Genomic DNA, 22,492 nt, shown 5'->3' on the forward strand with positions numbered 1-22,492 from the left:
GAAATGTATAGGTATATATATATGTGCGTGTGTGTGGGCATTTATGTATATACATGTGTATGTGGATGGGTTGGGCCATTCTTTTGTCTGTTTTCTTGCACTACCTCACTAACGTGGGAGACAGTGTCCAAGTATAATAAATATATATGGGCATGTTTGAAGGAACAGTGGTTCCAACAATGTTATATGTTTGCGAGGCGTGGGCTATAGATAGAGTTGTGCAGAGGAGGATGGATGTGCTGGAAATGAGATGTTTGAGGACAATATGTGGTGAGAGGTGGTTTAATCGAGTAAGTAAGGAAAGGGTAAGAGAGATGTGTGGTAATAAAAAGAGTGTGGTTGAGAGAGCAGAAGAGGGTGTTTTGAAATGGTTTGGTCACATGGAAAGAATGAGTGAGGAAAGATCGACAAAGAGGATATATGTGTCAGAGGTAGAGGAAACGAGAAGTGGGAGACCAAATTGGAGGTGGAAAGATGAAGTGAAAAAGATTTTGAGTGATCGGGGCCTGAACATGCAGGAGGGTAAAATGCGTGCAAGGAATAGAGTGAATTGGAACGATGTGGTATACCGGAGTCGACATGCTGTCAATGGATTGAACCAGGGCATGTGAAGTGTCTGGGGTAAACCATGGAAAGTTCTGTGGGGCCTGGATGTGGAAAGGGAGCTGTGGTTTCAGTGCATTATACATGACAGCTAGGGACTGGGTGTGAACGAATGTGGTCTTTGTTGTCCTTTCCTAGCGCTACCTCGCGCACATGCAGGGGGATGGAGTTGTTATTTTATGTGTGGTGGGGTGGCGACAGGAATGAATAAGGGCAGACAGTATGAATTATGTACATGTGTATATATGTATATGTCTGTGTGTGTATATATATATGTATACGTTGAGATGTATAGGTATGTCCATGTATGTGCGTGGACGTGTATGTATATACATGTGTATGTGGGTGGGTTGGGCCATTCATTCATCTGTTTCCTTGCGCTACCTCGCTAAAGCGGGAGACAGCGACAAAGCAAAATAAAAATAAAATCTTTATTTAAACTATTCGCCATTTCCCGCATTTGCGAGGTAGCGTTAAGAACAGGCCACCATATCACACAGCCCTGCCTCATACTTACATGCATACAAAAACAAATATGAATAAAATTAAGTAATGAGGAGCAGGAAAGGGTTGAGACTGGATGGTTTGTGTGACACTTCATTGGAAGGACCTGGAGAACTTAACAGTATACGTTGTACCTCTCTATTCCGGCACTCTGTGGTCCAGCACGTTTTGAATCTGCTACCATGGCAGCACTGTTAGCAGTGCTAAGGCACCAAAATCTGTTTACTCTGCAGCCGAGCTAATGAATTCCTGTTAATTTCTTATATTCATTTTTTTGCTGAAAATGAAATCCAGAAAAGTTTAAAGTTTCGGAAAACTTTGAAAGGTGTAAGGAGCACAGAATAAGACAGTGCACTTGTAAAGTGGTTTAAGCTCTGATGTGATGAACATGTAAGCATTTCTAGGGAGATGCTTATCGAGCAGGCCAAAGGTTTTCATAGAGAACTAAAGCTAGACTATGACTGCGAATATTCGCAAGGATGGTTACACAAGTTTAAGAGACATGGAATTTCAGCACATAGTGTGTACAGAGAAAAGCATAGTGCTGACATGGAAGCTTGCAGTGTAAGGTCGTATTAAAAGAATTGAAAAAACTCTAATTTTCTATCAAATAACTAACAGCAATACATACAGGGCAAGACAGAGTGTACAAGCATCAACCAAAGCCACTACCAACCTGTGGTCATTCATTACATTAACTACTCGTCACAAAGCTGCGACAAAGTTTGTGGTTGAATTTGCAGTTAGTGGCAGCGGAAAACTTAGCCCCAGAACAAGTATAGTGTTAACGAATCTGCCCTGCATTGGTGTAATATGCCACAAAAGACCCTTCCCTGAGATACTGAAAAGTCTCCATTAGGGAAACTTCTGATATAAACTGATGTTACAATAAAAACCTTGTTTGAAAGAGTTAATGGTTGTATTATTTCCTATTCTAAGCTTTGTTCTACCTTTGATAACAGAGCAATATGTATGCAAAATGAGCTGGCAAGACTAGGGGTCGGGAAAGTGTTTACATAGGGGTTCCCTTAAGGGTTAATTTCTGTGGTCCTAAGGATGCTGGATGAAAGAGGTTCAACCTGTACCTTAGTTACCTTTAAGAGGACATAGCAATCAAAGTAACCATTGGAGCTGAAATGAGTCAGAGTGAAATATGAGGTTAAGGTCCTTGATACATGAAGGTGTGAGTAGCAAGAATGGTTAGTAACTTCATGTGCAAAGATGATATTGTTTGAAGGCAGAGCAATTCAAACAGTTTTTAATTATATCAATCTTGGGTAATGGAAGTAAAGGAAGAGGGTGAAAGTGTAGGAAATGAAGGGGTGGGGGTGAAAGATCTAGGAGATGAAGGGGAGAATATTGGAGGCTTTGGTGTATCATGAGCCTATCATTCAGGAAGGTAAATAGTGTCCACTGGACAGAGAAAATGGGAGTGATGTAGTACAACATGCTGAACCAAGGTATATGAAGCAGTCATGGTAGAAGAACCATGGATAAGTAGTAGCAGCTTGGGTGTAGTTGGTAATCTTTGGTTCTGGTACATTATACATGAAAGCAACAGGCAGGATGTATGAAAATAAGGCCACTGTCCATCTCTTCCTGACAAAAGTTTGCAGAGGGAATAAAAATAGTTGGGTTTCACCTTTCAGTTCTCTAACCGGCATTACTGAAGAATGATTTTTGTAGATTTTCTATGGCATGAAACTTTACGGTGTACTAGTGGTGACATAAAACAAGTACTGATGGGCTATCCCAAAAATGGATAAGTGACACACACAGCACTAACCTTGCTGCTGCTGTAGGGTGTTTTGCAGCTGCATACCTGCACTAACAGAGTTTTCTGATTGTTCTCGAACTCTGTCTCCATCTTTCATCAGGTCTCCAACAACTGGACTGTAAAGAACAACCAATACTCATTCTGACATATAAGCTTATCCATTCATCTAAGTGTATGTAAGAAAAGTTTCAAAAAGACCTGAAAAAAAAAAGCACATTACACACGACAATCTTTACACACGTTCAACACCTTATGTACTAACTCAACTTACCTAAGTTCAAGCCTACTCCATACTACCTCATTCGCCAGTCTTCATATTCAGCAGGGATTTCAAACATTTTGAAAGCCCTTCTGTGATTTCATCAACACTAACATTTTCACTCCCCTTTTCAAAGTCCTTTTCATATAATGAAACCTTATTCTAAACTAGCAAAAGTGTTTATAAGCCTCCACACAGAAACCAGAGGTAGATGAAAGAGTTTAGGATCAGATAGCAGAAATTTGTAATGAACAAGATCCTACCATAGTAGGAAATTTTAACATACCAGTATCTAAATAGGGAGAATCCCTTTTTCATAGCTCCAGGAGTTGACTCTACCTACATTTACTTGATAGTGTCCTAATCCAATTACTTGAGGAACCTACTCAAAATGTAAATAAATTTAGCTCTTTCTATAAGTGAGGATCTTGTGAATAATGTTGAAGTTGGAGAAAAATTTGGTACAACTGATCACCAACTTTTGAGGTTGCTTTCAAAACTGCACGTAATGTTGGTGAAAATGAAAAGTCACAAAAAAATTCTATCTTAATGGTGCAAATTCTAATGATCTTCACATTGTTCTTGACAGGCAAACATGGGATGATACAGTCAATAAAAATGACATGAATGTAGCTAAGAAAAGCTACATAAAAACCTTGAAAGTAGCAGGTGGAACATACGTACTAATGCAGAGCAGATGGTCTACTTCTGAAATGAAACAAAGGTGGTGGAATGGAGAAATAAAACTGTCTCTCGTCTAAGTATGTAGCTCGTAAGAAACTTAGAGAATCCAATTACCATCATTCACATTTAGGTATGTAAATTAGCATAGAGAAAGTAAGAAAGTTATATGACAAATTAAACGTCAATATGAAGTGCATACTGCTGAAAATACCAAAAGAAACCCTTATGAAGTTTACATCTATGTTAGAAGAAAGAGAGTCATTACCCACTCAATAGGTCCATTAATTACAGAAAATGGTGACTTAGCTCAAGACAACGAAGCCATGGCAAAAATATCAAATGCCTTTTTTTTGCATCTGTATTTACAATCAAAGACAACGCATGTCCTGAATCCAGTTTCACTGATAAGAGAGGAGGAACGTAACTCAACAAATTGACATGAAAACAGAGAACATACTTTCAATAATAAACGAAATGATATTAAATAAGGGGCAGGCCCTGATAAGCTTTATCCAAGAACAGAGACGAAAAATGATATAGTTAAGTTTGACTGCCATTTTCAATAGGTCATTTGCTACAGGAAAAGTTCCAGTTGAAAAAGAAGTTTGTCAATGAAACACTGATCATCAGAAAAGATAACAAGTCTCTGCCCAGAAATCACAGTCCTATTTGCTTAATGTTTGGACTTGGAAAACTTAAGGAAACCATCATTTGAAATAGAATTTTAAACCATTTAGAGGACCATCACAAACGATTCTCAGCATGGTTTTTGATGAAATATTTCATTTCTGACAAATCCTCTTGACTTTTGTGATAAAATCAGCATGTAGGACTAAAGTAAAGCTGCTGATGTTACCTATCTAGACTTTCAAAACATTTCCAATAAGGTTCCACATCAAAGATTACCAACAAAAATTAAGGCACATGGCAGTGATGGCAGTACTTCAGGGGACTGGACAGTGGTTAAGTGGCTGCAAACAAAGAATAGCAGTTATGGTCATGCCTCACTTTCTCACATATATAAAAGATGTTGATAATGGGCTGCATTGCAAAATATCCAAATATGCTGATGATGCAAAGCTGGGAAATACATATACAAATGAACTTGAATGTCTACAGCTTCAAATTGACATAGACAAACTGACATACTGGGCTCAAAAGTGGCAAATGAATTCTAACATCATAAGAGCAAAGTTTTACATATTGGTAGTAAAAACAAAAAGGCAAACTATAATATGAATTCTGCTGAACTGTAAAAGGTAAATGGGGAAAAAGACTTGGGTGTCATAATCTCTGGTGACCTAAAACCACGTAAGCAGTGCACAGATGCAGTGAAAAGAGTAAACAAAATTCTCAGGCTCATTGGAAGAGCCTTTGAATTTAAGTCCAGGGAAATCATCTACATCTTGAAAACTGTGTTCAGTTTTAGGAATAATGATCAAAAACTCGTGAGCAAACAATTTACCTCAAACAAGGTGAAGTACTTTTTTTTTTTTCAAAAGGATTGTTAACATATGGAACACTGCTAAACAGGGTGGTTGAAAGCAATACCATGGATACGTTTAAGAAAAGGCTTGATAAATGCTTTGCTTAAAGTCCACAACTTTCATTAATCATTTGCACCTCCATAGTCAAAATGACAATATCCTGGTAATTCTCTTTAAATCATCTGTGTGCCTTCTAACTTTTACCACACTATTCTGTGAGATTCTAATATGTTCCACAATAACAAAAGAGCTTGAAAGGACCTAATGGTCAGCTCCTGTTTGAATTCCTTTGTATTTGTATTTCTCTCAACAGATGGCATTAAAAGCACTTACTTACATCTGCAGATGATAGCATGGTGAGGTGTCTCTCAGAGGAGGTGCAAGCCTCTGCCTTTCACTCCTAGTACGCTGAGCGTTGATGAATATGCCTGTGACTATTTTCTAACCTCAATGATCTAAATAAATATGACTATAACAGACGACCATACAGACACAATGAAAATAACATAACGTTTAACAAGCTTTGACTCCAACAGTTTGGCTGATGCTATGGGGTGGACCCAAGTAAAGTTATCTTTACCTCTTTTCTGTACCTGTTTAACCATATGCTTTTGCTGATAATAACACTGTCTACTGTACAAGTTACAAACATCAGAATATGCAGTAGCATTTCTAAAGCTTCCATGATACAATAATGAACTTCCAAACATGAAAGCTGAATGGACAAGCAGGCACGTAGAACAAAGACTGATGGCAGTGTTACAAAATAATGGTAGTAGTAAATTTCCAATCGAAAGTAGTGAAAATAATAGGATTTATGCATTTCTTCCACATGCTGTCATTATCCTTTATTTCTAATGTCTTCTACAATCGTAAGTTTCATAAAGATACCTTTTCAATCTTTTATAATTACTTTTGTATTCGTTACGACAACTATGACTCTAAACAATTAAGAATGGCATTATGTAATATTTTCTAAAATATTATTTCAAGAAAAATATTTTGTGTTGCTTTCTTTTCTGTATACATTATAAAACTGCATTAAGAAAAACTGTTAACTTTTTGGAACAAACTTTGAAAAAAATGAATAAGGGAAGAGGTTAAAGAAAGAAAATGGTTGAGAACTAGGAACTTCAATAAGGGCCATCCTAACTTCACTAGTTTTTTCCTTCTTGTATGGACCTTATTGCATGATTTTTTATTTTTAATTTCATATTATGCTGTGACCTTGACCTACGCCTTTTTGTCCTAAAAGTCAATGTGGGTCTATTCTTTTTCAAAGGGGAAATGCTCATGCTAAGTGATTATCCAATCCATTAAGTTGAATTATTGCACAGAAATTAATCTTTACTAAAGTCAACTCCATGACAGACCTTTTGACCCCCAAATCATTAGACCTCTTTCCCCTAAAGTATTTACATACATAAAATTAGACCTTTTTCACTCCATCTTTCCACCTCCAATTTGGTCTCCCTCTTCTCCTCGTTCCCTCCACCTCCGACACATATATCCTCTTGGTCAATCTTTCCTCACTCATTCTCTCCATGTGCCCAAACCATTTCAAAACACCCTCTTCTGCTCTCTCAACCACGCTCTTTTTATTTCCGCACATCTCTCTTACCCTTACGTTACTTACTCGATCAAACCACCTCACACCACACATTGTCCTCAAACATCTCATTTCCAGCACATCCATCCTCCTGCGCACAACTCTATCCATAGCCCACGCCTTGCAACCATACAACATTGTTGGAACCACTATTCCTTCAAACATACCCATTTTTGCTTTCCGAGATAATGTTCTCAACTTCCACACATTCTTCAAGGCTCCCAGAATTTTCGCCCCCTCCCCCACCCTATGATCCACTTCCGCTTCCATGGTTCCATCCGCAGCCAGATCCACTCCCAGATATCTAAAACGCTTCACTTCCTCCAGTTTTTCTCCATTCAAACTCACCTCCCAATTGACTTGACCCTCAACCCTACTGTACCTAATAACCTTGCTCTTATTCACATTTACTCTTAACTTTCTTCTTTCACACACTTTACCAAACTCAGTCACCAGCTTCTGCAGTTTCTCACATGAATCAGCCACCAGCGCTGTATCATCAGCGAACAACAACTGACTCACTTCCCAAGCTCTCTCATCCCCAACAGACTTCATACTTGCCCCTCTTTCCAAAACTCTTGCATTCACCTCCCTAACAACCCCATCCATAAACAAATTAAACAACCATGGAGACATCACACACCCCTGCCGCAAACCTACATTCACTGAGAACCAATCACTTTCCTCTCTTCCTACACGTACACATGCCTTACATCCTCGATAAAAACTTTTCACTGCTTCTAACAACTTGCCTCCCACACCATATATTCTTAATACCTTCCACAGAGCATCTCTATCAACTCTATCATATGCCTTCTCCAGATCCATAAATGCTACATACAAATCCATTTGCTTTTCTAAGTATTTCTCACATACATTCTTCAAAGCAAACACCTGATCCACACATCCTCTACCACTTCTGAAACCACACTGCTCTTCCCCAATCTGATGCTCTGTACATGCCTTCACCCTCTCAATCAATACCCTCCCATATAATTTACCAGGAATACTCAACAAACTTATACCTCTGTAATTTGAGCACTCACTCTTATCCCCTTTGCCTTTGTACAATGGCACTATGCACGCATTCCGCCAATCCTCAGGCACCTCACCATGAGTCATACATACATTAAATAACCTTACCAACCAGTCAACAATACAGTCACCCCCTTTTTTAATAAATTCCACTGCAATACCATCCAAACCTGCTGCCTTGCCGGCTTTCATCTTCCGCAAAGCTTTTACCACCTCTTCTCTGTTTACCAAATCATTTTCCCTAACCCTCTCACTTTGCACACCACCTCGACCAAAACACCCTATATCTGCCACTCTATCATCAAACACATTCAACAAACCTTCAAAATACTCACTCCATCTCCTTCTCACATCACCACTACTTGTTATCACCTCCCCATTTGCGCCCTTCACTGAAGTTCCCATTTGCTCCCTTGTCTTACGCACTTTATTTACCTCCTTCTAGAACATCTTTTTATTCTCCCTAAAATTTAATGATACTCTCTCACCCCAACTCTCATTTGCCCTTTTTTTCACCTCTTGCACCTTTCTCTTGACCTCCTGTCTCTTTCTTTTATACGTCTCCCACTCAACTGCATTTTTTCCCTGCAAAAATCGTCCAAATGCCTCTCTCTTCTCTTTCACTAATACTCTTACTTCTTGGAGGTGGAAAGATGGAGTGAAAAAGATTTTGTGTGATCGGGGCCTGAACATGCAGGAGGGTGAAAGGAGAGCAAGGAATAGAGTGAATTGGAGCGATGTGGTATACCGGGGTTGACGTGCTGTCAGTGGATTGAATCGGGGCATGTGAAGCGTCTGGGGTAAACCATGGAAAGCTGTGTAGGTATGTATATTTTGCGTGTGTGGACGTATGTATATACATGTGTATGGGGGTGGGTTGGGCCATTTCTTTCGTCTGTTTCCTTGCGCTACCTCGCAAACGCGGGAGACAGCAAAAAAAAAAAAAAAAAAAAAAAAAAAAAAAAAAAAATCAGACCATGGGTTCTGAAGTTATCCTGTGGAAATTAAACTGCAGACAGACAGACGAGCAGAGAAACTTATCATTACTGTACCGGGTGGGTACTTCAAACCTTGTCTTGCAGGACGATAATTCTTTTATTGCCCATTCAGGCTCCTGGACAATCAGGTGATAGTGGTAGAGGTGGTGGCAAGGTCAATGGCAGAGAAGGTGGCACACGTGATGGCAGAGATAGTGGCACAGGTGATCTCAGAACTGGGGGCAAAGGTGACAGCAGAGATGGCACAGATGGTCTCAAAGTTGGTGGCAGGTGATGGAAGAAATGGCAGAAGGGGTAGTGGATGAGGTGCTGGCACAGTTGGTGATAATTGTGGCAGAAATAGTACATGTGGTGGCAGAAGTGTTACAAGGGGTGATGGCACAGTGATTTTGGGGGAAATGGCAGTGGTCACAGCAGTGATGGTGGCATAGGTGTTGGTAATGCTGATGGCATATGGAGTGAGAGAGTTGGTGGCAGAGAGGGTGGTAGATGATAATTTGGTGTTATAAATAAGGCATGTAACAGAAACATGATTCTAGATTCAAAAAGGTATAGCACTGACCCTGAAATTTTGAATTCAAAATCAATATGAACCTGCTTTCTCCAAGGGAACACACGTGCCAAGTTTTAATGAAATTCATACAACAGAAATGAAGTTGTGGAGGAACAAAATCATCTACAAGTGTAACAATGATCTTGACCTTTGACCTTTTGACATAATTCATACGAAACTTTCTTGTCCTACGGGAAATACTCAGGCTGAGGTTAACGAAATCCTCTCTGCTGAATTACTGAGAAAAAAAGAGAGCATCTCCAAAACTAACCCAAAATCCAGGAGTGATGGCCTTTTGACCATAAAATCAACAGCACTATTTTCTTCCAATGTATCATACCAAATCTTGATAAAATCTGACAATGTGATTTGTAGTTATCCAGCAGAAACTAACAATGGGTGGACAAATATAAAAGGTAATTACTAAAGGATACCCAAAAACTTCATTATGCAGGGCCCTTACATAGATAAAGTGTATTGGTAAAAGAGTGAACTTATAGGACACCACTGATGACAGGGATAGTTTATAAGGTCAATTCCTTGACAACTGCAGAGACACACCAACCAGAAAGAAGCTATAAAATAGAGAACAGAATGAGATAAGAAAGTATGAGATGAGCCTGCATATTAGACTCTGATGCCATACCGTCAAAAGCTTTCAATATATCTTTAGCCATAACATAGGATTTCCCAAAGTCTCTCAAGGATGATGACCAAACATTAGTAAGACAGACATGGTATCATGAGTGGATCTAGCCTTATAAAAGGCATACTGATGGTCAGAAGAGACTGTGAAATTTTAAATGTTTAAAAAAAAAATGTTAGTTAGTTACATAACTTAGCAGCCTTGGAACACTTTTATGGGGCTTGAGATTCTCAAAGATCTTGTACACAACAGAAGTCAAGGAATGAGAATGACAGCTGGTGAGGTTAAAACGGTCAACCTCATCTGATATAGACTGTACCACTACATTTCCAAGAAGGAAATGCATTGGTTAGAAAGCATAAGCAGAACAGACAAACAAAAATAGGTGCCAAATTAGAAGCCTAATCCTTCAAAGCAAGAGAGGTGCCATCTGGTCCATAAGCCTTGCTTGTACGAAGGGAGAAAATAGCTTTTGCAATGTCTATAGAGATATTGTAGGTTGGGGCAAAAGACTGGTTAGAGGTGTGTTAGGTAGAGAAAATGTCAAATTATCCAAGATCGAGTTAGAGAACCAAAAGGACTTACTTTGTAATATGAAGAGACAGCTACAGTATCATCAGAGTGGTAAAGCAAAGGAGTGGTAGTAAGACAGAAGTTGCTGGAGAAACCTTTGCTTAGAACCAGAAAGACCTATCAATGGAAGAAGAGGAGAGCTTGTCACACTTTCTTTGGATAAAGTAATGCTTCACCTCATGGATAACATACTTGCAATGATTTTGGGGGGTGGAGATGAAAGCTGGTTGCAAGTCAGAGGAAGGAGAGTTTTTCCAGGTCCGATATGCCTGGTCCCTCTCCCGAATGGCCTCAAAACAGGAATGGTTGAACCACAGACTGGAAGAAGAGATAGTCTTAGTGGATGAGGGGATATATACTTCTATTCCCACCGCAATAAACTCTGTTATGTGCTCAGCAGAAACAGAAGCTTCACCAGAGGAGAGGCAGTAATCTTCCCAGGGAAAGTTCAAATTAAATTACGAATGTTAGTCCAGTCAGTGCTATCTAAGTGCCAATGTTGAAATTTAAAGGGAGTGGGCACAGGAATGGGTGCAATTAATAGAAATATTTAAATGAGTGTGATTAGATGAACCAAATGGGAGTGAAACTGCAGCTACAGTGTGAAGGATTAGGGGTAAAAAACAGAACAAGAGTGCTAGGTTTCAGTGATAATGACATGATTTTCATTGTACTTATTTTCCTGCCCTTGAGAACCCTATTCTGGGGCTTCCAAAGCATTTAAGGACCGGTCAATGTCCACCAGAAGGCAGCAAGGGTCAAGAAGTGTATTGACATTGTGTGCATCAGTGTGCAAGGCGAGTGCAGGGTGAATGAGGAATAAGCACTCAGTGTCTTTAGTGTGGTAGTTACAGCTTGGTCTGGAGAGAATTTACAAAACATAAAAGCATATTTAAGGGGTAAAGAAAGTTTGAGACAAAAGGCATCAAAGTTAGGAGACTCAAGATCCATGAGGCGAGCAATGAGAATTTTTTGTATTAGAGTAGATGCAAACAAAATCCTTACAATGGAAACAATGGAAGAGATTGATATCAAAGATTTGATAGTGTACAGGAGTAGCAGATGGTGTTCTACAGAAAGAAGGTCAGACTTAAGACTGCAAATGTTGCAGAAATGAATACAGAAAGAGCCAGGTATGGGAGCTGCATCCAAATAAGTGGGGTGGGTTCCGGTCACTTGAAGTTGGTCAATAGGGCCCTGGGAACCACTCAGCCCAGACAACTTATACAACATATACAACTAAATACATCATCTCTACTATATTAATGAATACTCTTTTTTCTGTAGTGGGAAAAAAGAAAATAAAAGCTTTGGGTGGTACTGGAAACGCATCCCTATTTCCCCCTTGTACAGATGATTCTGAAATGCAAGGTTAGCTATACAAGCATTTTCCAGGAATGCATCACTCATGCATAATATGGAAAATGTGAATTACATACTTACATTCTGCACTCTAGATACAAGGGCATGGAGGTGAAAAATGTAACTTGGTGAAATGTAATGGGTTAGGTACTACTAAACCAAACAACACAAGTTCTCAATAAATGAACTAAAATGAATCAGATACAATTCAAATAAAGCAAAGTATTTATTACTGTCAAGCATAACAAAACTGTTATACTGCAACCAAATCAAAGAGCAACCAGGAACACATTATTTACTCACCTATCTGGCTTGTCAGCACGTTCGTGGCGGTCACGTTCAGCTGTCATCTTCCTCATCACAGAGGTTGGTGTGAAGGCTAAAGGAGACTGTGATTTCACACCTGATTTACTTGGAGAACCATCCTGAAAAAAATGTCAAAGAAGTCAATTATCTACCTATGCTTTGCATGTTGTTTACAACATGCAAATCTAGGTATACAAACACATTCTAATATTTAAGCTTTTCTTAATTTTCAGCAGTCAAATATCCACATTTCAATGGCGATCCTGCCTTTTCCTAAATATAACGTCAACCTTCCTCCATCCAATTAAAAGTAAAACATCAACTAAGTCAGCAAAAGATGCAAACTTTTCCCAGCTTTTTCATGACCACTCAATCTGACTTCCAAAAATCAAAGATATAGAACTTTGTATGTAATACCTGTGGCACACAGATCCCTTATCTACCAGTTTTCAGTATGTATGTTTAAAATATGTATACAATTCTACCAACCACAGCAAAATGATATGACCAACAGATAGTAGTAGTAAGTAGGTACATTAGACTGCAGTATTAGGTGGGAGTAGTAGTGGTAGATAGGAACATTGGCTGGGAGCATTAAGAAGGATCTTGAAAATCTGCATGAGATGCCTTCTGTCAGAGGCCTGTTAAGGGTGAGGCACTAAAGGATAAGGTGCAGCATTAAAATTAACCAGTTATGGAGACTTTTGTTTTGGCCACCTCCTTGTGGAAGTTCCCAAAAGGAACAGGTGTCAGATATATAGATAGACACATACATAGTGCCTGAGGATTGGCGGAATGCATGCACAGTGCCACTGCACAAAGGCAAAGGGGATAAAGGTGAGTGTTTAAATTACAGATGTACAAGTCTGTTGAGTATTCCTGGGAAATTATTTTTTTTTTTTTTGTCGCTGTCTCCCGCGTTTGCGAGGTAGCGCAAGGAAACAGACGAAAGAAATGGCCCAACCCACCCCCATACACATGTATATACATACGTCCACACACGCAAATATACATACCTACACAGCTTTCCATAGTTTACCCCAGGCACTTCACATGCCCTGATTCAATCCACTGACAGCACGTCAACCCCGGTATACCACATCGATCCAATTCACTCTATTCCTTGCCCTCCTTTCACCCTCCTGCATGTTCAGGCCCCGATCACACAAAATCTTTTTCACTCCATCTTTCCACCTCCAATTTGGTCTCCCACTTCTCCTCGTTCCCTCCACCTCCGACACATATATCCTCTTGGTCAATCCTTCCTCACTCATTCTCTCCATGTGCCCAAACCATTTCAAAACACCCTCTTCTGCTCTCTCAACCACACTCTTTTTATTTCCACACATCTCTCTTACCCTTACGTTGCTTACTTGATCAAACCACCTCACACCACACATTGTCCTCAAACATCTCATTTCCAGCACATCCATCCTCCTGCGCACAACTCTATCCATAGCCCACGCCTTGCAACCATACAACATTGCTGGAACCACTATTCCTTCAAACATACCCATTTTTGCTTTCCGAGATAATGTTCTCGACTTCCACACATTCTTCAAGGCTCCCAGGATTTTCGCCCCCTCCCCCACCCTATGATCCACTTCAGCTTCCATTGTTCCATCCGCTGCCAGATCCACTCCCAGATATCTAAAACACTTTACTTCCTCCAGTTTTTCTCCATTCAAACTTACCTCCCAATTGACTTGACCTGGGAAATTATATGGGAGGGTATTGATTGAGAGGGTAAAGGCATGCACAGAGCAGCAGATTGGGGAAGAGCAGTGTGGTTTCAGAAGTGGTAGAGGATGTGTGGACCAGGTGTTTGCTTTGAAGAATGTATGTGAGAAATACTAAGAAAAACAGATGGATTTGTATGTAGCATTTATGGATCTGGTGAAGGCATATGATAAGAGTTGACAGAGACGCTCTGTGGAAGGTATTAAGGGTATATGGTGCGGGAGGCAAATTGCTGAAGCAGTGAAAAGTTTTTATCGAGGATGTAAGGCATGTGTACGAGTAGGAAAAGGAAAGTGATTGGTTCTAAGTGAATGTTGGTTTGCGGCAGGGGTGCATGATGTCTCCATGCTTGTTCAATTTGTTTTTTGGATGGGGTTGTTAGGGAGGTGAATGAAAGAGTTTTGGAGAGAACGGCAAGTATGCAGTTTGTTGTGGATGAGAGGGCTTGGGAAGTGAGTCAGTTGTTGTTCGCTGATGATACAGCACTAGTGACTGATTTGGGACAAACTGCAGAAGCTGGTGACTGAGTTTGGTAAAGTGTGTGAAAGAAGAAAACTGAGAGTAAATATGAATAAGAGCAAGGTTATTAGGTACAGTAGTGTTGAGGGACAAGTCAATTGTGAGGTAAGTTTGAATGGAGAAACCTGGAGGAAATGAAGTGTTTTAGATTTTAGATATCTGGGAGTGGATTTGGCATTGGATGGAATCATGGAAGCAGAAGTGAGTCACAGGGTGGGGGAGGGGGCAAAAGTTCTGGGAGTGTTGAAAAATGTGTGGAAGGCGAGAACATTATCTCGGAAAGCAAAAATGGGCATGTTTGAAGGAATAGTGGTTCCAAAAACGTTATATGGTTGCGAGGCATGGGCTATAGACAGGGTTGTGCGGAGAAGGATGGATGTGTTGGAAATGAGATGTTTGAGGACAATATGTGGTGTGAGGTGGTTTGATTAAGTAATAAAAGAGTAAGAGAGATGTGTGGTAATAAAAAGAGTGCGGCTGAGAGAACAGAAGAGGGAGTATTGAAATGATTTGGTCACATGGAGAGAATGACAGAGGAAAGGTTGATAAAGAGGATATATGTGTCAGAGGTGGAGGGAACGAGGAGAAGTGGGAGACCAAATTGGAGGCGGAAGGAGGGAGTGAAAAAGATTTTGAGAGATCGGGGCCTGAACATGCAGGAGGTCACGTGAAAGGCATGCAAAGAATACAGTGAACTGGAATGATGTGGTATATCAGGGTCAATGTGCTGTCAATGGATTGAACCAGGGCAAGTGAAGCGTCTTGGGTAAACCATGGAAAGTTTTGCGGGGCCTGGATGTGGAAAGGGAGCTGTGGTTTCGGTGCATTATACATGACAGCTAGAGACCGAGTGTGAACGAATGTGGCCTTTGTTGTCTTTCTCTAGTGCTACCTTGCACGCATGCAGGGGGAGGGGCTTGTCATTTCATGTGTAGCAAGGTGGCGACGGGAATGAATAAAGGCAGCAAGTATGAATTATGTGCATGTGTATGTATGTATATGTCTATGTGTGTATATGTATGTGTGCGTTGAGACGTTGAGGTACGTATATGTGCGTGTGTGGATGTGTATGTATATACATATGTACGTAGGTGGGTTGGGCCATTCTTTGTCTGTTTCCTTGCGCTACCTCGCTAATGTGGGAGACGGCGAAAAAGTAAAATAAATATAACATACACAGTATCAAGTTTTGAATATCTATGGTTTTCCACACAACCACCGATTACTCTTCCACACACAGAACCAGTGTCATGTGGTTGCAAGCTGCTTGTAGCCCAGCCTGGCTGACCCCAATATCTCAGGAGGGGTAGCAAAAGTGTTATAGCCAAGTAGTGTTGCTAAGGTAGGTGTTAAAAAGGCCTTTTGTACAACATAGCTACCAAGTTGCTTTAAGTGAGTATGGAGGTACAGCAATAAGGGTGACATACTAATATCATATTATTAGCTTAAAGTTTTGTACATCATTATTTTGTAATCTTATGGAATAAGCATATTGTTTTTGAAATAAAACATACTTTACAGTGTTCCTTATGGGACTTGAGGTATCTCAAAGGTCAATATGCTCATATGCCTTGTACCTTGTTTAGTTTTTATCCATTATCTAAGTTTTCAGTGATTGTATGCACAAGCACTTGTTGATATTCAAGTATTTTTTACCTTGATTCTAACCCTTGCCCTTTAAGATTTATCAAAAGTAGATCTTTTTATGTATTATCTTTGGTACAGGTTTGGTCAATATCAATCAGCCCAATCAAGATATAATATGATCACAACCATTTTGTTGCATTCTAGTTCGCATGGCCATGCAAACTCGATCTCTGGCCTCAGACATCCAATTATTCAGGGGCAGAACTTTCTACATAATATCCATGGTATATATAAGTTTGGTCAATACCCATTCACTAGATCATCATATATTCTCAAAAGAACCATTGAACCGAATTTATTATGTATCACCAGGTGATCCTGACTTGAAACTTAGTTCTAGAACTTTCAATGTAGTATCTGTGTCTCTGACCATGACTAATACACAGACCATCCAGGGTCAGATATGCAAGGGTTCAGATCCTAACTGCAGCAGCTAGTCTAAGATCTACCCTGCTCTTCATCCTTCCCTCGGGGTTGGTCAATTAGCCGAGTACCTGGCAGAGGCTAGGATATAATTAACTACTTACTTCCTGCCCTAGGAGTCCCTTCCATCCCCATGAGGCTCCTGCAGCTCTTAGGAAGCTGACCATGTCCAATGATCAGGACCACAAGTAATAAAGAGTTGTTGTGTGTGCACCTATGTACAAAGAGATGCATTGTAAACATGAGGGATCTTTGGATGTGTTGAAACTGTGTTCATAGTGTTGTAGGGGATATGTCTGGACTGGAAGCAGGAAAATGACTCATGTCTGTCCAGGGAATTTGGTTTCTGATGAGTGTATGTCTAGGGGGGATGGAGTTTAAGACTGAGTTGGGAGGTTGACTATTTACCACATGTTGGGTTATTTCAGTGTACATGTGTTTTGTCAGCATTCTATTCGTTCGGGTTGGAGGGATTAGTGAGCTGAGGCTACAGAAGTCTGAAATAGGTGTAAGCTTTCTAGTTCTACTTGAGGGTTGGTAGGTGGTTAGAGATGTGGATTGGATTGGAGGAGTTTAATGCTGTTGCATAGAACTCAGGTGCTGAGTATGTTGGGATGACTGTAATAATAGGATCTTTGTTTCATGCTTTACATGTTGAGTGTTTGGGGGTCCCCAGCAACCAGTGATTATTTTGAATGCACTATTTTGAGTGATTTGCAACTTTATGTTTATTCTTGAGAGGGTGGAAGATAAGACAGTTGAGGCACAGTTTAAAGTATAGCTGATGAATCATTTGTAGAGTATGCTGAGGGATTTTTTTCTTAACCAAATCTGATGTCAGAGCATTTACTCTGTGTGTTGCTTTTGTGTTGATGTTATTTGTGTGAGAAGTAAATGTCATGTGTGTGACATCTGTAATGCCTTGAATAGTTGGTGTTTTGATCAGTAGGAGAACTGTCCATTCAGGTTAAATGAAGAGTAGGAGCTGGATCTGTGCCTGTCTACGGTTACAAGAGTGATTGAAGACTTCTGTGGATATGCATACACTACGTTCTAAGTGAGCCACTGTTCCATCTGTATAATGTAATTCTGCTTGTCTGATGATGCTACTGTGGCATCAAGGTAATGTAATGTGACTGTGATGTCTGCATAACAAAAGATCTTCAAGTTAGGGTTTGCTTGAGGCAAAGCCACTGTAAGTAACTCTGACATGGAAGTTAGCTGTGAAACTGGCCAACCACTTTCTGTCATTGCTGTGAAGGGTGGTGTAAAGTATCTTTTGTGAGGCTGTGTTAGGGAACAGAGTCAAATGCTTTGGTGATGTCTACTGCCACTAGTACTGTGATTTGTGGTTTGCTGAATTCATCTAAGATAAGTTGTCTGACCTCAGTATGTAGTGTGATAGTACACTGTTTGGTTCTGAAGCCCTGCTGTGTTGGTGAAAGTGAGAAGTTTTGTTTGATTTTGTTGTGAATAAATTCATGTACTGCTGGGATAATAAGGACTGAAGTGATATAGAGTGGTTGAAGGAAGAGGAGTTAGGTGGTTTGGGTGATTTCAGTATAAGTATTATGTTAGGAAGTTGCCAGACGTTAGGGATCTTATTGTGTTGCCAACAGTGGTTGAAGATATCTTTAAGTGCTTGGAATGCAAAAGGGCCCGAGTGTTTTATGTAAAAGTTTGATATGATGTCAAGGACTGTAGCAGGAGAGCTCCCTAAGACTTTCACTGCACTGCTTGTATCAGTGGGAGTGAAAGGTAGGTACGCAGTTGTTACAGGACAGATTATGTGGAGACTTTTCATAACTTTTCAGTTTAGGGGTGTGGTTGGTTTGTGGCTGATATTTCTAAGTAATGTTTCATGTTTACACAAACACACACACACACACAGACACACACATTATATTTATTCATTATACTTAATCGCTGTTTCCCACATCAGTGAGGTAGCGCAAGGAAACAGACAAAGAATGGCCCTACCATTCATATACGCATATATATACATAAACACCCATATTCACACATATACATATCAACATACACAAACATATAAATACACATACACAGACATATACATATATACACATGTACATAGTCATACTTGCTTGCCTTCATCCATTCCTGTTGCTACTCCATCAGACAGGAAACAGCATCGCTACCCTCCTCTTCAGCGAGGTAGTGTCAGGAAAACATACAAAAAGGCCACATTCATTCACACTCAGTCTCTAGCTGTCATATGTAATGCACTGAAACCACATCTTCCTAGCCACATCCAGGCCCCACAAACCTTTCCCTGGTTTACCCAAGATGCTTCACATGTCCTGGTTCAGTCCTTTGTCAGCACATCAAACCCAGTATACCACATTGTTCCAATTCACTCTATTCCTTGCATGCCTCTCATCCTCGTGTATGTTCAGGACTTTATCAATCAAAATCTTTTTCACTCCATCCTTCCACCTCCAATTTGGTCTGCTTCTCCCTCTTCTCTCCACCTATGACACATATGTCTTCTTTGTCAATCTTTCCTCACTCATTCTCTTCATGTCCAAACCATTTCAACACATCCTCCTCTGCTCTCTCAACCACACTTTTTTTTTTTATTTCCACATATCTCTCTTACCCTTTCATTATTTACTTTATCAAACCACCTCACACCACATACTATCCTCAAACATTTCATTTCCAACACATCCAACCTTCTCCATATAACCCTATCTACAGCCCATACCTCACCTCCAAATAACATTGTTGGAACTACTATTCCTTCAAACATAATCATTATTGCTCTCAAAAGATAACGTTCTCCCCTTCCACATATTCTTCATTGCTCCCAGAACCTACCCTGTGACTCACTTCCGCTTCCATGGTTCCATCTGCCCCTAAGTCCACTCCCAGATATCTAAAACACTTCTTTCAACCTTTCTCTGCTCAAACTTTCATCCCAATTAACTTGTCCCTCAACCCTAATGAACCTAATAACCTTGTTCTTATTCACATTTACACTCAGCTTTTTCCTTTCACAAACTTTTCTAAACTCGGTCATCAACTTCTGCAGTTTCTCACTTGATTCAGCCACCAGTGCAGTATCATCAGCAAACAGCAACTGACTTACTCTCCAGGCCCTCTCATCCTTAACAGATGGAATACTTGCCCCTCTCTCTAAAGCTCTTGCACAACCTCCCCAACCACCCCATCCATATACAAATTAAACAACCATGTAGATATCACACACCCCTGCCACAGACTGACCTTCACTGGGAACCAGTCACTCTCCTCTCTTTCGGCTCGTACACATGCCAAACATCCTTGATAAAACCTTTTAACTGCTTCCAGCGGCTTACCTCCCATACTATACACTCTTAAGACCTTCCACAAAGCATCTCTATCAACCCTATCATAAGCTTTCTCCAGATCCATAAATGCTACATACTAATCCATCTGTTTTTCTAAATATTTCACAAACACATTCTTCAAAGCAAACACCTGATCCACACATCCTCTACCACTTCTGAAACCACACTGCTCCTCCCTAATCTGATGCTCTGTACACGCCTTCACCCTCTCAATCAATACCCTCCCATACAATTTTCCAGGGATACTCAACAAACTTATGCCTCTGTTGTTTGAACACTCACCATTATCCCATCTGCCTTTGTACAATGGCACTATACATTCATTCCGCCAATGATAGGGCAATTCACCATGATCCATACATACACTGAATATCCTTATCAACCAATCAACAACACATTCACCCCCTTTCTTAATAAATTCCATTGCAACACTATCCAAACCCGCTGCCATGTCAGATTTCATCTTCTGCAAAGCTTTCATTATCTCTTCTCTCTTAACCAAACCAATTCTCCCTGACGCTCTCACTTCACACACCACCCGACCAAAACACCCTATATCTGCCACTCTATCATCAAACACATTCAACAAACATTCAAAATGCTCACTCCATCTCCTTCTCACTTCAATAAGTGTTATCACATCTCCCTTGCCCCCTTCACTGATGTTCCCATTTGTTCTTTTGTCTTATGCACGGTATTTACCTCCTTACAAAACATCCTTATATTTTCCCCTTAAGTTTTCTGATATTCTCTCCACTCCAACCCTCATTTTTCAACCCTTGCACCTTCCTCTTGATATCCCACCACTTTCTTTTATACATCCCCCAGTCATTTGCACTCCTTCCTTGTAAGTATCGTCCAAATGCTTCTTTTCTCTTTCACTAACAACTTTACTTCTTCATCCCATCACTCACTACCCTTTCTAATGTGCCCACCTCCCACCCTTCTCATGCCACATGCCATCACTGCTTCCCTAAATACATCCCATTCCTCAACCACTCCCCCAACATCATTCACTCTCATCTTTTGCCATTCTACACCAAGTCTCTCCTGGTACTTCCTCACACAAGTCTCCTTTCCAAGCTCACTTGTTCTCACAACTTTCTTCTCTCCCAACATTTTCACTTCTTTATTGGAAACCTCTACAAATCTTCACCTTCCCCTCCTCAAGACAGTGATCAGACATCCCACCAGCTGCCCCTCTCAGCACATTAACATCTAAAAGTCTCTCTTACATGCCTATCAATTAATGTGTAATCTAATAATGCCCTTTGACCATCTCTCCTACTCACATACATAAACTTATGTATATCTCTCTTTTTAAACCAGGTATTCCCAATCACCAGTCTTTTCTTTTAGCACACAAATCCACAAGCTCTTCACCATTTACATTCACAACAATACCGTCCTCAAGCATTTCATTTCTAATATATACTATACAAAACTTAAGATATCAACCTTGCTTACGCTGGAAGGTATGGACATGGAGCCAACTCCAGAGACGTTTATGGATGCATTGGGATTTGGAGATCGTGCTCTTTCAGCTTCACGTTTGCGGTGTTTCTGAAACATCCAAGTAATTGATAATATTAGTTGAAATGTCATGTTTTCAACTTGAGCAAAGACCTAATTTGAATGCACCCGACACTTAGACAGGATTGGGAAATAATTTCTATTTCTTTTTCTGTATCCTATACACCTAAGCCTCAACCATTGCAAGACAGGTTGACTAAAACAGACTGTCTTTCAAACAATGACTTTTGCGTATTCTTACAGATTCGTCCAATGAAACATTCCTCTAACATCAATACTTCCATATTATCCTTCCACCTTGTCTACAATACTCTGCTTTACATACTTTACAACACATTTTTCTAAAGCCTCTTCCTCCATTCATACTTACTCATAATTCCATCTACATTGTCAACCACTCTCTTCTTGACACACACACACCCCAACAATTTCACATTCACATTCATTTCTTCAAAAATGTAAGCTACCTGCAGTAAAACAGGCACACCTATTACTGTTCCATTTTATACAAATATGGAACAAATAGGGGAGAAAGAATATTTCCCACGCACTCCCCATGTGTTGTAGAAGGCGACTAAAGGGGACAGGAGAGGGGGGGCTAGAAACCCTCCCCTCCTTGTATCTTAACTTTCTGAAAGGGGAAACAGAAGAAGGAGTCACGCGGGGAGTGCTCACCCTCCTTGAAGGCTCAGATTGGGGTGTCTAAATGTGTGTGGATGTAACCAAGATGAGAAAAAAGGTGAGATAGGAAGTATGTCTGAGGAAAGGAACCTGGATGTTTTGGCTCTGAGTGAAATGAAGCTCAAGGATAAAGGGGACGAGTCGTTTGGGAATGTCTTGGGAGTAAAGTCAGGGGTTAGTAAGAGGACAAGAGCAAGGGA

At 40.2% G+C, this 22,492-nt stretch overlaps 1 protein-coding gene across 1 annotated transcript in view; it reads right to left on the minus strand.

The window, feature by feature from the left end:
• The window catches only part of LOC139763424 (uncharacterized), a 143,964-nt gene that overhangs the window by 27,601 nt on the left and 93,871 nt on the right, over positions 1 to 22,492 (minus strand). Inside the window, exons 18-20 of the mRNA XM_071689456.1 lie at positions 21,537 to 21,641; positions 12,394 to 12,515; positions 2,894 to 3,000 (exon numbers count right to left, since the gene is read on the minus strand). Of these exons, the coding sequence (XP_071545557.1) occupies positions 2,894 to 3,000; positions 12,394 to 12,515; positions 21,537 to 21,641 (334 nt within the window). The remainder of the gene's footprint in view (positions 1 to 2,893; positions 3,001 to 12,393; positions 12,516 to 21,536; positions 21,642 to 22,492) is intronic.

This window comes from Panulirus ornatus, chromosome 3, assembly GCF_036320965.1.
Source record: "Panulirus ornatus isolate Po-2019 chromosome 3, ASM3632096v1, whole genome shotgun sequence".
NCBI classification, from domain to species: Eukaryota; Metazoa; Arthropoda; class Malacostraca; order Decapoda; family Palinuridae; genus Panulirus; species Panulirus ornatus.